This window comes from Octopus bimaculoides, chromosome 23, assembly GCF_046866305.1.
Source record: "Octopus bimaculoides isolate indiv1 chromosome 23, ASM4686630v1, whole genome shotgun sequence".
In the NCBI taxonomy this organism is placed as follows: Eukaryota; Metazoa; Mollusca; class Cephalopoda; order Octopoda; family Octopodidae; genus Octopus; species Octopus bimaculoides.
In genome coordinates, this window is record NC_142950.1 from 20,116,414 (window position 1) to 20,134,160 (window position 17,747).

The 17,747-nt window shown below is 33.5% G+C and overlaps 1 protein-coding gene across 1 annotated transcript in view; it reads right to left on the reverse strand.

Moving 5' to 3' along the window:
- Nucleotides 1-17,747, reverse strand: part of LOC106879044 (multiple PDZ domain protein) — an 862,020-nt gene that overhangs the window by 223,603 nt on the left and 620,670 nt on the right. The window contains exons 21-23 of the mRNA XM_089340722.1: nucleotides 8,355-8,632; nucleotides 2,436-2,563; nucleotides 942-1,052 (exon numbers count right to left, since the gene is read on the reverse strand). Coding sequence (XP_089196848.1) covers nucleotides 942-1,052; nucleotides 2,436-2,563; nucleotides 8,355-8,632 — 517 coding nt within the window. The remainder of the gene's footprint in view (nucleotides 1-941; nucleotides 1,053-2,435; nucleotides 2,564-8,354; nucleotides 8,633-17,747) is intronic.

Here is a 17,747-nt window from a genome sequence, read left to right on the forward strand (position 1 = left end):
TCAATGTACTTACTGACAATGGTATAGAAGAATAATTTACCATAGCCATAAAACAGAGAGATACTGCAAAGATTGCATAACTGATACAGATTTTCTTAACTAACTACCAAGATAAAATCCTTTTGTGGCCAACACTGGTAATAACAGACTGGTATGATTTCCCAGTGATATTAAACCAATATTAAAAAGCTTAGTGACTTATTAACTGAACATAAACTGCAATACTTTGCAATAACTTCAACTAAATGGTCATAAATTAATTAAAAAAAAAACATTGAAACTTGAAGTATGTATATAAAGCTATGGATTGTACATATTGGATAGAGAAATTCAAAAGATTGCTTTAGTCCAATGATAGAACACATGTCATGTTTACAGGAGATATGGGTTTGAGTCCCACAGGCAGCTTTCAACTTTTTCTATCCACAGGGTTTTTAACCCAATATTTACATCCTATTATTTATAGCCTTATATAATGCTTTGAGTTTCAATGTTTCAAAAATTAATTATTTCAAGTTCATCTAAATGTTTGTAACATAAAAAAAAATATATAAAACAAATTATTTCCTTTTAAGATAAAAAATTTTTTTTTAATGTTTACAAGCCATAAATAGAAATATCTTTTGAAATAATAATATTACCCATAGTTAAAAAACCCCACAAACATACAGAAAACAAGGAAATAGAAATTGTGATGAAAATCTAAAATCAAAGTATATTTAGCTTGTTCTTTGGAGTTCTTTTTGATAAGAGGAAAATAAATGAATCATATCAAAACATGGTCGTACATATATCTCATTTCATCAAGAAAAAAATAAAATCCATAAAGGAATACACTTATACTCACATACAGGTTTATAAAGATACACATACACATAGTGCATGTACATACACACATACACACAGATATAAAGATATATATATTAGCTGTGAATACGTACACATGATGTATCTGTTAAACTTTGGACTAAGAAATGAACTGGACTTGTTGCATTCCTGATAATTTCAACAGCTTCATCATGAGAAGCATCGCGTAGATCTTTTCCATTCACCTGGAATGTAAAGGAAGATATTTGATAAATCTCTCTTTATCTTTCAACAAAAACACTCACTCCTTTCCTCCTTCTCTCTCTTTTCCTTATATATTCACAGGAATTCTTACAAAATGTTTTGCTAAACCAAGGTCTGAAAGAGGATTATGCTTAATATATATCACCCCTCTTCATTTAACACTTGTCATGCCAACATACATAAAAACACTTCTGGTTCTACAAAACTATATCAATTAACATTGTTTTTTTTGTTTTTTTAAGATATAAAAGAGGTAGAGTTTTAAACAACATTCTACTGATAAAATCACTCAGCAACAATATATATATATCTATAGTTGGCAGGGTATACTATGTTATTTATTGAAGTAAGAGATTCAGTACATTGGCTTTGAGGAGTGATTAATAAATCATGAAATGGTGGGTCAGGAGACTCCTCACTCATTTTTCTGCATGTTGAAAACATAGAAGAAATGTGTTTACATTATTACATAGTTCATTATCACAGTTAATGACTCTCTAATATTTAAACTTAACTGATTGACTTCTGATTTATGTTTAGTTATTCTTTTTTCTTTTTATTCGTTTTACTTGTTTTAGTCATTTGATTGTGACCATGCTGGAGCACTGCCTTTAGTCAAACAAATCAACCCCAGGACTTATTCTTTGTAAGTCTAGTACATATTCTATCGGTCTCTTTTGCTGAACCACTAAGTTACAGGGATGTAAACACACCAACATCAGTCATCAAGTTATCAAACATGCACCTCCCTTTTTTTAAAAATAGTTTAGTGTAATTTGAGGGGTATTTGGCTATTACTTTTAGCAAGTGTAGCATCAGTGTAATTTATTAACATGTAGTGCTAGTATAGCTTGGACAAAGTGTGACATGGCCAAGTGGATTTTTCCAAGTAACACAGCATCACATAAAGGTTGAACCATTAATGCTGACCCTAAGATGTAATAATTATGCAATTCAATTAACTCATAAACAATTTAAAAAAACAAAAGCTAAAGAGCCTACAATGGACCCTCTACATGGTTACTCTAACATGCTAGAAACAGCAACCAAATCTCCTTCATATTACACCTTACTATCATCTCCTACCATCTTTGTAGGGTGTGATTTGAAGGAGAATTGGCTGGTATAGTGTAGTCCAAGATGTTTATAAAAATAGAGGTCATAACTTAAATATCTTTAACCACAGAACTGTTATATCAGAGCTGACCTGGAATTAAACAATATCATTAATACTTTAACAAATTCCTATAACAAACAGGACCATATTATTCCTCTAATATTCTATCACCAGTTGGAAATGAACTCTTGCCTCATTAAATCTTTACATGAAGTTCCAAAGATAAATGGGGTGCTGTGTTACTCACCTCTAATATTCTATCACCAGTTTGAAGTGAGCCCTCCCTGCCAGCAGGGCTATCTTTCATTACAAGCTTTATGAAAATACCTGACATTATTTGTTCAGGTGAAGCATGAGGCACATTGATTCTTCCACCTACAATGGCAAAATGTTTTATGATTAAGTTTGATAACAAAGCAAATAATTAAAGACTTTTTCACACATTAACCTGCATTTTACAATATCTCAACTGATTAAAAAAAATTTAGACACATTCATGATTCAATTTCTTTATTAGAAGAGTTAAACATCTTCATCATCTCACTGTTCACTTTTCCCTGCTTGTATAGAACAGGTGAAACACACAGAGCTAGATTTTCCATTGTCAGATATTCTCCTGTTGCCAACCCTTGCCTGTCTCTGAGCAAGTTAATATTTCCCCTGGTGCTCTGAACATGAACAGCTCAAATGGCTGGACATATTTCACAGAAGATTGCAGACTAACGACACTGTTTTTGAATAACAGTGACTTTGTTTACAATCAGCACAAAAATGTCAAGATAAGGAGACAAAAATCTACATAGGCGCAGGAGTGGCTGTGTGGTAAGTAGCTTGCTTACCAACTACATGGTCCCGGGTTCAGTCTCACTGCGTGGCACCTTGGGAAAGTGTCTTCTACTATAACCTCAGGCTGACCAAAGCCTTGTGAGTGGATTTGATAGACGGAAACTGGAAGAAGCCCATCGTATATATATATATATATATATATATATATATATATATATATATGTATGTATGTGTGTGTATATGTTTGTCCCCCCAGCATCACTTGACAACTGATGCTGGTGTGTTTGTGTCCCCGTAACTTAGCAGTTCGGCAAAAGAGACTGATAGAATAAGTACTAGGCTTAGAAAGAATAAGCTCTGGGGTCGATTTGGTCGACTATAAAGGCGGTGCTCCAGCATGGTCGCAGTCAAATGACTGAAACAAGTAAAAGAGTAAGAGAGTAATGCATACACACAAACATATGTATGTGTGTGTGTATGTGATGGGCTTCTTTACAATTACTATTTACTAAATTCACTCAAATGACAGTGTGTTATTGTGTGGTTATTTTGAATGTAAATATGAAGCAAGGTCCTCCCAGCACTAAGCCAGGAAAGTAAGGATGGCTAACTGAACTGGACTTACCAGTCTGACTTGCCTGGACACATTAATGAAGTCTTGAGTGGTGATGCAACAAACTGCTCATGAAGAATTAAGGGGCAATTAATAATGTTAATATCCGTTTCCCTTAACACATCCTTCTAATACCCACTTCTACCTGTGCCCACTCATTACAGTTCCCTTACTCATTCTCATTTTGCAATCTTGCAAACCCACCCACTCACTCTCTCTGCCCATCTCTTCCTATGCCAGTCACCTTTTTCCATCCCTCAATACTATTCTCACCAGTTGAGGGGTCTTGCCATTCCAGTTACTTGCAGGACTCACTGCTGCTGCTGTTGCTGAGTAAACGTTGTGTAAGGTGATTGGCATTATGGTTCTTTTTTCTTTAAAGACCTAATGGGGCCCATCCTAGGGCTGACAATAGCTGATTTCTTTCAGAAGAGCAAAAGACAGATAGACAAAGTGAGGGGAAGAGAAAAATCATTTAAGCTCAGTAGATGACCTGAGAGCTTGAGAGATTTGAACTCAGAGCATTGAGTCATAATGATTACCATAAAACAATTTATTTAACACTAATGATTCTGCTGATCGGCCTCATGTATGTGTGTGAGTGTGTGTGTGTATAGGTCTGTATATATACATAGATACACACAAATACGTATGTTGTATAGTCTTAATTCTGAAAGGCCATCTCTATAAATATGATAGAAATACCTGTGTCATTTATTAATTATTTATCTTTTGGGTTACTGTCTCTGCTTTTTCGCTTCATATATTTTCCCATTTCATAACTTTTCATCACTTGTCCTTTTACTCATTTGGTCTATGGACCTTGTCTTTGTTTGTACTTGTTTCATTCTATCCTTCATGTTGGCTTCTTTACATCCCAGCAGCATTTTGCTGTTGATGCCATCAAATTGAACAATATTATCGATAAAGTGTTGAAATTAAGATGATTTTTGGGATGAGTGTGTCTACTCTCTTGTGTGTTTTTTCCTAATTTCCATGTAGCTTTCTACAACACACACACACACACACACACAGACATATGTGTGAGTGTGTGTACGCTTGGATGTACAAATGAGACAAAAAGTACTCAATACATATAGCTGACTATATTTATTCATCTGCATTTACTGATTGCCTCAGTAGCTTTTGTAGCTTTCTTGTTTGTATGCATTTCTTCAGAGTGGTACTGGACTGAATTTTCAGTTTCCCATCAACACACACACAAATAGATATGTATAGTAGTAGTTGTGGTTGTCAGTATATATCACACTCTCAAAGACAGGAGTAGTATGTAACGCTAATATTGTAGTGCAATTATTATGAGAAAGAAATTAAACAGTTCATGTATCATACTTCATGTTTCCTGCTTGGAACATGTCTTCCTGCAGATCTCAGTCAAAAATGTAAAAATGAAACTAGGAAAATTACGTGCCATACATTGAAAAACTAAACTTGAAATATCCACACACATATACACATACACATGTGGACATACATAAAAACACACACATACACACATATATATATGCATATACACAAACAGAAACCCACATATTGTGTATGTGTGTGTATGCACACACACACACACACACACATACATAGATAGATATATGCAAACATATATATATTTCTTTGTAGTAGTGGTGAATCTCAAAGCACATACAGCTACAGATTTTGGGTTGAAATCCCTTTGGATTGAAAAGAGCTAAAGACTGCAAGAGGGAATCAAACTCACATCTGTAAACATGACATATTCTACCACTGGACCGAGGCAATCCCATAAATAATGCAGATTTTTTATACTTATTTTATTTTTCAAAATTAAGATAATCAAAGTTCTTTTGTTATCCAAAATATATTCTCCTTCATTTTCTATGATGCTTTTCTATCTACCTGGTAGACTGCAAGATCCCTCTTCCAAAATTCACTTATCTGTGAGGAAAAATACTCCTCCAGTACTGTTCTGACCTCGTCTACAGAGTTCATATTTTTTCTGTCCAAATGATTTTGGAGATTGCGGAATAAATGATAATCAGATGGTGAATATGGTGGGTGGGGCATCATTTCCCATTCAAACTGCTCCAGCCTTTGAAATGTCATCCTCGCTAGATGTGGCTGAGCATTATCCTGATGGAAGAACACCTTTCATCTGAAAACCAAAGCTAGTCCTTTTTCTTCTAACGCTGACTTAAGCTGCTCAAGCTGCTCATAATACATCTCCTTTGTTATCACTTGGTTTGGGCTTAAAAGTTCAAAGTGGACTAAACTTTTCATATCCCACCAAACAGATAACAACACCTTACATAAGACCTTTAGTCTGGGATGCTGGTGTTTCTCCTTTCCCTACCCGCTGTCTTCAGTGCTCGACATTTTTATAGAGAACCCATTTCTTGTCACCAGTCACTATTCGGCCCCAAAACGGTTCATTAGTGAGGCTTAACAGCACAGAAGAGCACACATTCACTCTCTGTGTGTGATTAGACTTGGAAAGTTTGTGAGGAACCCATTGACCCAATTTGCTAACTTTTCCAGGGGCATGCAGGTGTTGATGAATGGTTGAATAACCAAATCCAAGCTTCTCTGCTAGTTTCTCAAGTTACGATGGGATTTTGTTCCACCAGGGTTTGCAGGACATCCTCGTCGAGCTCTACAGATCTTCCAGGATGAGGCTTGCCTTCTAGGCTGTAGTTTCCGGCTCGGAATTTCTGGAACTACTGTTGACACTGGCTTGCACTTATTGTCCGATCCCCATATACTGCATTAATATTCCTCACACTTTCCATTGCGTTGTTGCCTTTACTGAACTCATAAAGCAAAATATGCTGAATATGCTCCTTTGTCACTTCCATTATAGCTTTGAAAAAATAACTTAAAATCAAACTACACTCTTCAAAACTATCACTAAGAATAAGTACAAGGTAAAATTACTACCTGCTTTTATAGCAAGTTGATGGAGGTAGGTTATTCCATGCCCCTCTGACTTTTAGTTCATGCAACTGAAATAAACTGCATTATTTATGGGATGACCCAATATATATATCTACATACATATACACACATATGTATTAGCAGGAACATTGCCCTCCAAGTGGTTTTCTAATAGTTATTAAATGATACATATACATGATTCCCAATGTGTGCAACTTAGCTGATATGATACATATAATTATTCTTTTGCAACTTTCATTCATCTAATTGTAATTCCTCATTCAGTAAATAGATTTAGAATAATACCAAGGACTCAAAGACAGCCTTATAATATAGAAATCAGATATTATGTTGACTTAACTTAGGCACATTAATCTCTCTCTTTTAAACAAACACAAAGGTAGCCCATCCTGTATGTGGTTGTTTATTATGCTAGAAATAGCAAGGATAACTTGGGTATATTCTAAGGAATATTGCAACCATATCAACAAATTCACCACTGATAATTTATTTTTGAAATTTTGCCAATATCTCTGGAAAATCTCATTTTATTAAAAAAAAAACGTTCATTTAACAAATTTCTGAAGGAAAACGGTTTAAAAGTCCTCAAAAGTAATTTTCTTTCCAGCATAATTGCAATCTATGTCTCCAAAACATGAAATTCATGAGGAATCAAAGTTGAGACATGTGAATTATATGAAACAACAACAACTGTTCCCCACCTCCCCAAAAAATGTTTCCACAACAAATTCATATAATGATTATATATTATGGTTATATATTATATATATAAATGATTATATATTATGATACATATAATCATAATATACACCATCTAAAATGTATTTGTGGTAAATTTCATTAAAAAATATCTATTTTTCAGAAAGTTATAAGGAAACAAATCTGGGGAGAAATACTTTGGACAAAAGAAAATGAGACAAGTCTATATTTGGTGCAAATGATGTGAGTGAATTAGAATCACTTTGAAATGGCACTGGATTCAACATAATTTGGTTGTATACTCTTTTACTCTTACTTGTTTCAGTCATTTGACTGCGGCCATGCTGGAGCATCGCCTTTAGTCGAGCAAATCGACCCCAGGACTTATTCTTTGGATGCCTAGTACTTATTCTATCGGTCTCTTTTGCCGAACCGCTAAGTTACGGGGACCTAAACACACCACCATCGGTTGTCAAGCGATGTTGGGGAGACAAACACAGACACACAAACATATACACACATATACATACACATATATACATATGTACGACAGGCTTCTTTCAGTTTCCATCTACCAAATCCACTCACAAGGCTTTGGTCAGCCTGAGGCTATAGTAGAAGACACTTACCCAAGGTGCCACGCAGTGGGAATGAACCCGGAACCATGTGGTTGGTAAGCAAGCTACTTACCACACAGCCACTCCTGCGCCTATCTGGATTAAACATAATTTAGAGAATATGTCTATAGAAAGTAGCATTGCAAATATTTGGGCAGCCTTTATATTTTCAGAAGTATAAACAGCATAAGATGCTGCAGTGAATAAAATTCAGTTTTGTGACTGAATCATGAAGTTGAAGTCTTCAATAAAAAATGAATCATAAAGACCACATTTTGATAAAAATATATTAAAATTGGAACTTAGAAGAATGTTCTAGGCAGTGTGTATTTCAATAACTACCTTCTTTTAATAGAAGTTACATACTCCAAACTAATTAATAAGAAACTTTATTATAGCATAAAAAATACACACACACACACGTGTGTCTGTATACGTATTGACATTTACATGATAGTCACCACTGAACAGTGAAATAAGAAACTTAAAAGCAAAAACTTACCCACAATGCTGATGCCTAAACTCTTGCCAGGTTCTCGCTCAAGAGTAACTTCACGTGGCGCCCTCCATGTGTGGTCCCCAGTGGCTGGAGAGCCATCACACGATAGTGTCATCTGGCGCCCTTGTCCTTTAGAGGTGATGGGTACAATTGGAGATGTGGGAGCACTTGCGGGTTTCTCTTTGCCCAGATGAAGTGGACTGTGTGATGGTGATGTGTAAGCAGAACGAAGCCCCTCCGTACTGCCGTGACCATACATGTGTATTGGAGATAAATTGGAACTGTAGTAAGGGAAAGAGAAGAAAAGGAAACATAAAATATATTTGGAGAAGTACCAGCAATGTTTCATCTTATAATGATATTAATAACAATTGTAACAACATCAACAACAATTGTTTCTAAAATAAGTACAATGCCACAAGTTTGTGTTGGGGGTGAGGGTCAGTTGATTAGATTGAGCTAAGCATTTCATTGGTACTTCATTTCCAGGAGTATAAGCAGAAGCATTAAAAAAGATGCTACCTTGTAGTGTAAGATGACTATGTCGCAGTAAATAAAAATTAGTTTTGTGATTGAAACATGAAGTTGAAAGCTTCAGTAATAAAAGAATCTTGAAAAACACATTGAGTTAAGTATTTATCTGCTATGTTATTTTAGAGATCCCAGAGATATGGAGAGAAAAGTCGACATTGATAGGATTTGACCTCAGAATGTAAAGAGCTGGAACAAATACAGCAAAACATTTTACCCAATAATAGTAATAATAATAATAATAATAATAATAATAATAATAATAATAATAATAATAATAATAATAATAAGTGAAAAAACAATGATGAAGTGGGGCAATGAAGAGAGTGGACATGATACCAATAGTGATTGGTGCACTTGGAAGTATCAGTACCAAACTACCAGCATGGCTCAAAAAAAGATTGGAACGAATGTAAAAACAGAACACATACAAAAATCGTCATTGCTTGGAACTGCAAGAGTTCTCTGCAGTGTTAATGAAGCATGATCAGTAAACAAGAGTCAACTTAGTGTGCTGGTACTTTCCATCATACTCAGCAAAATAAAGCTGAAATTTTTCATGATATAATAATGATCACAAATTTTGCCACAAGACCAGCAATTTCGGGGGAGAAGATAAGTCACTTAGATTGGCCCCAGAGTTCAGCTCGTACTTATTTTATTGACCCTGAAAAAATGAAAGGCAAAGACAACCTCAGAGGAATTTGAACTCAGAGCATAAGGATGGATGAGATTCCTCTAAGCACTTTTCCCAGCACAGTAACGATTCTTACATTTTCATGATAAAATTAATAATAATAATAATGATAATAATAATAATAATTCTCTCTATTACAGGCACAAAGCCTGAAATGTTGTGGGGAGGAGCTTAGCTAATTACATTGACTCAAGTGCACAACTGGTACTTATTTTATTAACCTCGGAGAGGATGAAAGGCAAAGTGGGTCTCGAATTTGAAGTTTGAATGTAAAGAGGTGGAAGAAATAACACAAAGCATTATGTCTGATGCTCTAACAATTCTGTGAACCCCACTCCTTCTATCATAGTTCCTAAATTTTAGAGAGGGGTATGGTAATTTTTAATGGGAGGAGCTTAATCAAACTGACCCTAGTAATTGGGTGGTACTTTATTTATCGACCCTAGAAGGAAAAAAGGCAAAATTGATGTCACTGGATTTGAACTAAGAATGTAAAGACTTGGAACAAATACCATGAGATATTTTCTCCCTGATGCTTTAATGTTTCTGCCAATCCACCACCCTAAAATATTGAAATACACACACACATGCATGTACAAAAGCACAGACTAATTATTGGAATTAATTAAAAATTTTACAAAGTCTGAGGAAACTTGTGAAGATCTGTGTTATTAGAAATTAATTAGTGAACTTTGTAAATTTGGATACGTTTGCATGTTTATAGGCAAATAATTAATTAATTTACTGAATGCTGGCATGTGTGCAAGCAGTGCTGAATACAAATTAATGTTGGCATAAAAGTTTTGTTGCTCTTGATGGTGTAGGAACAGAGGTTCCAGACTCTAATGAGGTGATCAAAACATTGCAGTTTTTGCCATCTGACAATGTTTCAGCATCTGAATGGATCTTATTTTAAGAAGTCAAAATCAACCGCAGCAGATTCTGAACTTAGAAAGCAAAGGGAAGTTTAAAAACTAAATACTGCAAAGCATCTTGTCCACAACAATACTGATTATGTGACTTACTACCATTTCAATATTAATAATAACAATAATAAAACATAATGGCAATACAAGAGATAATAATATCATAGATACATCATGTGTTTTTCTGTGTTTAACAAATAAAACAAATTGAAGAAAGATGTTAGTTTAATCAGAAACATTGAGTTTGTGTTTTTTTTTGAAAACTTCAAATAAATAATGTGATTCTTAAAATAATAAATTAGTTAAATAAGACATTATAATTTTTAAACAACTTGAAATATTTTTCTCTCACTGCTGGAAAGAAAAAGACAGAACATTAAAGAAACTAAACTTGGGAAAAGCTAAGATTTTGTAACAAGAACAATTCCTTTAACATTGTTTTGTAATTATATTTCTAATTAAATACACTGCTTCTATAATTCTAATAATTTTTGAAATAATGAAGAATTTAAAGAGGTTTAACTTTTTTAATACCAACCTATCTGAAAGCATCTTTGGAAGGTAGTGTATTACAAAATTTCTGTTATAAATTTATCTAAATTAAAGCTTCCTATCAAAATTTTATGTTAATTTATATTCCAAACACCAGTTTAATAATGACAGTTATTTAAATAAATACTTCATTATTTTCAAAATTAATTGAAATTAAGGCAGTGTATTTCCGCAGAAATATGATAACAAAAGGGTTAAAATGTGATAAACTTTTATTTTGATTATTGAGCTGGTGTAGCGAGGTAGATTGACAGAATCATGAGAGCATTGGACAAAACACCTTGAAGCAAGTGTTTGGCTCTTCATATTCTGAGATTGACTCCTGCTATAGTCAACTTTGCCGCTTATCCCTCTGGGGTCAATAAAATAAAGTATCAATCAAATACTGGAGTTGATTTAATTGACAAATATCTTTCCCTCAAAACTGCTATCCTTGTGCTTGAATTAGAAACCATTATTAAGTTGGTGGTGTCTGGAATATAATTTAATGAAATTATGATGGATGGTTGAACTGTATTTATTTTAAAATGGACAGACTTTTTTTTCGTAAGACCTAGAGGTAGTGTCAGGATAAGTGGTATCAAAAGAATTCAGGAATACAATGCGAAGTAGCTGTTGTTTTCCTTTTATTTTTTGTTATAGATAGAGATATAACAACAATAATGGTAATAATAACTGTTTCAAATTTCAGCACAAAGCCAGCAATTTTAGGAAAATAGGCAAGTTGGATTAAGTTGACATCTGTACTGGACTGGTACTTTATTTCATTGACCCTCAAAAAATGAAAAAAATGAAAAGCAAAATCAACCTCAGTGAGATTTGAGCTCAAAACATAAAGAGCCAAAAGAAATTTCTGATAAGCATTTTGTTCAACATGTTAACAATTCAGCCAACTTGCTGTTTAGAAATAATAATAATAATAATTTCCTGTATTTGCTACAAGCTCACTGAAAAAGGGTCTGTTGGGGGTGCCTATTATCTTTTACTGGTTTCAATCACTGGATTAAGACCATGCTGGAGCATTACCTTGAAGGGCATATTAGTCAATTATATCAATACCTATCATTATTGAATACAACTTATTTTTATTCACCTTGTTTGGACAAATAGCAGAGTGAACTCAGATTGTGAAAGGATGGAAGCAAATGATACAAGTTATTTAATTTACCTCTCTAATAATTTGGTCATCTACCTATATGTCTTGGATTGAAATTCTTTAATTAAACTCAATGAAACCAAACAATTGTTAACTTTACATCTCCAGAAGATTTGTTGTTACAGTAATCAGTTTTGAAAGATGTTATGACAATAATTGTATAAAAATCTTGTTATTTTAGTCTCTAGGCAATCCATCCATGACCATCCAATATGTCTATTATTTATGTGAAGCAGTAACATGTTTTTAAGAGCTTTGGGGATTATTTCTAGCAGATGGAGTGATCATGGATAGGATCTATTGCTGGCTGATTTGGAAAAATTGTAAAAGCTGTATGCTTGAGTACAAGACATAGTTATAAAACTGAAAATAACTATAAAAAATGAATGCAATTAAAAACATGAATAAAACATTAGCAAAAATATTATTAATGTCTGCAATATTTATAAGATATAATGTAACATAAAACAAAAACAATAAAGAACATGTTCCAATAAAAACATAAAAATATCTCAAATTTTAAAACATTATAAAGATTGTAATTAACAAACATTTGAAAATCAAGATGTTTATTAAAAATAAATAAAATCATAGTTAAAATATAAAAACCTTGTAAATGATAAAGTGTAAAAAAAAAGTAAATAATCGTTTCATATCTTAGCACAAAGCCAGCAACTTTGGGGGAGAGGATTTGTTGATTATATTGGCACCAGTGCTCAACTGGTACTACTTATTTTATCTACCCTGGAAAGACGAAAGGCAAAGTTAACCTCAGCTGGATTTGAACTCAGAATGTAAAGAGCTGAAATAAACACTGCTAAACATTTTGTCCAGTGCAGTAACAGTTCTACCAGTTTACTGCCTTAATAATACTAACGATAATAATAATAATGATAATAATGATTTTCAAGTTTTGGCACAAGGCCAGCAATTACATTGGCCCCAGTGCTCAACTGATACTTACTTCATCAACCCCAAAAGGATGAAAAGCAAAGTCAACATAAAAGTGGACAAAACATCGCCAAGCATTTTAATCTGACATGCTAACAATTCTGCCAGTTCACCACCTTAATAATAATAATAATCCTTTATACTATAGACACAAGGCCTGAAATTTGGAGTAGGGGACTAGTTGATTACATTGACTCCAGTGAATAACTGGTACTTATTTCATTGACCCTGAAAGAATAAAAGCCAATGTCAGCTTTAGGGGAATTCGAACTCAGAATGTAAGGACAGATAAAATGCTGCTAAGCATTTTGCTCAGAATGTTAACAATTCCGCCAGCTCGCCACTTTAATAATAATAATCCTTTCAGCTAAAGGCACAAAGCCTGAAATTTTGTAGGAGGGGATTAGTTGATTACATTAATCCCAATGTTTCACTGGTACTGAATTTATCTACCCCAAAAGGATGAAAAGCAAAGTCGACTTCAGTTGAATTTGAACTCAGAACATAGCAACAGGCAAAATACTGCTAAGCATTTCATCCAGCATGCTAATGATTCTGCCAGTTCACCACCTTAATAATAATAATAATAATAATAATAATAATAATAATAATAATAATAATAAAAAAAACCATGTTGAAATGATATAATATATCCATCTAAATATATATTTCACATTATATTAAGAAGTGGTGCATGATACCAGAATTTTGGACTCAAATCAAATCTAACAAACTACTCCAAATCATTGTTAGGTTGTCCACATAAAGGAAGTCTAGACCAGCTAGTTTGTACTGGCATTGAGTCATGTCAGTTGTAATAATGAAGTCAGGCCAAATATTGTTATTTTGAAGTCGTTTAATATTAATGTTTCAGATTTGTGTAATATATACTGGGAAAAGCATAATGGATGCATTTCCTATTATATATTATACAGACCTGAAATGCATGTATTAAATCATTTTAAAATATCACTATTTGGTTTGACTTCATTATTACAACTTGTGTGCATATGTGCAAGTGTGTATCTATCTAGACATATTTAGGGCATCCAGCTGTAGAAACTCTGCCAAATTAGATTGGAGCCTGGTGTTGCCATCCGGTTTCACCAGTCCTCAATCAAATCGTCCAACCCATGCTAGCATGGAAAGCGGACGTTAAACGATGATGATGATGATGATAATGATATATAATTAACATAATATGGTAAAAATTTGATATTGATTAATATCAATTTAATACCAGGAAACTAGCACATTAAAAGAATCAGAAGGTTCTTTAAAAAATTTTTTTAGAGATCCTAAAAAGATTATAGTACTTAGGATCTCGAAAAAAAAATTTTCAAGAACCTTCTGATTCTTTTAATGTGCTAGTTTCCTGGTATTAAATTGATATTAATTAATATCGAATTTTTACCATATTATGTTAATTAACCATAATCACATTTCTCAAAGTTGGTAAATTCAAAGCAGAAATTATTTTCTGCAGAGATATTTTCCGGATTCAACGCGCCAAAACTAAGACTTTTGAATTTTAATCTTTATAATGGATAGAATCACGTGCACACTTTCACTAGTTGAAGACAACTAGCACGAGATTCTGTTCGATTGTAAAAATATCGGCAATCTGTACTGAAGATAAATAGACACTTTTATTTTGAAAGTGTTGATTTTGAAACTATAGTCTGCAGATAATCGAGGTATGTACAATTTTCACTGGTCTAGCCCGCCTGTTTTTGCTCCGCTGAATCCATATTTGAGAATTTTTTAAGTGAGCTTCTTCTAGCATTTTGACAGACTGGTCACTGGTCAATCTTATATACACAAGTACTATATATATATATATATATATAGATAGATAGATAGATAGATAGATAAACCTTTGAATAATGTAAAATAGTAAAAAAGATGTTTGGATGGCATAATATTTCAGAATATGTGGTTTATTAAGACATGTTTACAAGTGTATGCTCTGATCTGTGAATGGGCAATAAGACATCAACTAAATTGAGGTGAGTTAAACCTAAAATCTTTGAGCTACTTCCATGACTTGGTCATATCTTTCTTCCCCAACATCCATACCATTCATCTTGTCTTTACCAATCTGACAGTGTGATGTTAATGTTTAATGTGAATCAGCTGTCAGTTGTTAGTGTCTGATTGGCCAGGGAATCTGCAGACATTTCCAAAGACAGATGCCATTCACTTTGGTTTTAATAGCTTTCTTTCGATGAGGAATGGCAATACTATACTCTTTTGTAGAACCACCAGAAGTAGTGGGCTGAAAGGGAGGCAAGAAGCCACAACAAGCAGGTTGATGCCATAACAACAGAAAGTGACACATTAACAGATGGAGTTATCTACACTCATACAGAAGTCCAGGTCTTCAAATGCTTACAGCAGAGTAGACTCTGTTAAAGGCAACCAAAACACAGGTGGCAGAATTAGGTCTAACACCCAGCAATGGATATCATATTTAATTTGTGCAATGATTTTCCATCTAGTTCTCATCTGCAGATGAAACTTCATACAAAAGACTGGAGAGGAGACGCTTGCCCATCGGATGGTACAGCAGAACTTAACCCAAATTCTGAAGTGAATTTGCTTCTCATTCAAGCAACATTCACATCACTAATTCTGATAAAGGAAATTCTAAATTTTAACAGGATTTTATTTTGCTTTTTATTTCAAGGAGTGAGCATTTATATATATATATATATATATATATACTTTATTATTATTATTATCATCGTCATCATCATCATTATTATTATTGAGTGAGAGAGCAGTTTATGCCATTAAAGTAATACTGGGATACAAATATATGAAGCCCAATATACTCATCATGACTACCCATCTGAAAAGGGTTACCACTGTAGCAAAGGTTACCACTGTGAAAGTACACTGCTATAAGGGTACACCAGGCACATGCATCACAACCATATGTGTGCGACATGGTGATTGTAACATGGAGATAGACAGCACATGACCTTGCAGGTGGAGCCCTCTTTTTTAAGTTGAGTAGCCCATCCCGTTCAAGACATCCCTGAATGACGCTTCGAGAGGTGAATTATAAAAACACCAAAGAATTCCTCTCAACACATGGCTATGATGCTCCTCCATTATTTCTGCTCATTATCAGAGATGCACATATTGTCAGCCACCAAGGGACATGCTCAACTGGTTAAGGTCAAACAACTGACAAATAAATCAGTGGGATTGAGCAGAATATTTGCTGTAGCCCATCTTTTACACCAAAACAATTATTATTATTATTATTATTATTATTAGTAGTAGTAGTAGTAGTAGTTGTAGTAGTAGTAGTGGTAGCAGCAGCAGCAGTAGATTAGGGTGATGGATAGGCAGAACCATTAGAGCATGGAACAAAATCTTAGTAGGATTTCTTCCAGTTTTTTACATTCTGAGTTCACATGATAATATATATTTTCAATAAGTTTTGAGTAATTGCTACGATTTTGAATAATTGCTATGAATTTTGCTAGTGTTTAATCCCAATTCAGCTCTTATCTTGGAGGCCTCTGATCAAAAGCATTCCAGTTATAACCATCCATTTTTTTTTATTGAACTACATAGAATTACTTTAGTTAATGTGTTCCCTTCTTTATGATATTAGGTTACAACTTATGGTGATTTGGTTGGTGTTTCCAGTAAATCGAACTGCTCATTATTAACTGAAAACACTATGGTTTAGTGACATGTATAGAATATATTAAATTTCCCACAAAGTTCAACATTCAACTGTGATTATTGCTATCAGGATATCAATAAACAAGTTCTTGTTTCTGAGAAACTGATGTCCCTTAGCTATATTGATGATATCAAAGAACATCAAAGACATTCTAGAATCATATCAAATACTTGAACAGTTCTTTGGAATATGAATTTACAAGAATTTACACTCAGACAGCTACAAGTGGCAATCACGGATCTACAGAAATACACACACAAACACACAGAGAAACATTTGTTGATACATGTCTACTGTAAGATACTTAGTTACTTATATAGTGGTTTAATTCATAAAGTATTGCTGTGTGGCTAAGAAGTTTGCTTCTCAATCATGTAGTTTTTGGGTTCAGTCCTACAGCTTCTAACATTGCCCTGAGTTAACCAATTTTTTGTCAGTGAATTTTGATAGATGAAAACTGCAATAAGCCCATATATATATATATATATATATATATATATACAACAAGGCATGAATAATGGCCATTACATATTTCTTTATTGTAGTAAATTCGACTTACAACTGTTTCCAGTTGTCAATATAGGTTCATTATTAATTGTTTGAGAAAAATTGAATGACCTGAAGAATTAATGTTACTCTTGTCAGAGTTATATATATATATATGTATATATATACATATATATATATATATATATATATATATATATATATATATATATATATATATTTCTCTTTGCTAAACTCATACATTGGATTTACTTGTGTACCTCAATTTTCAACATCAACAGAATTTCGTTACTCCTTGAGACTCCAATTCAAGAGTGTAAACAGTCACAAGCTCAGGTTGAGTACTGCTTAAGAAATACTCTAATTTCCT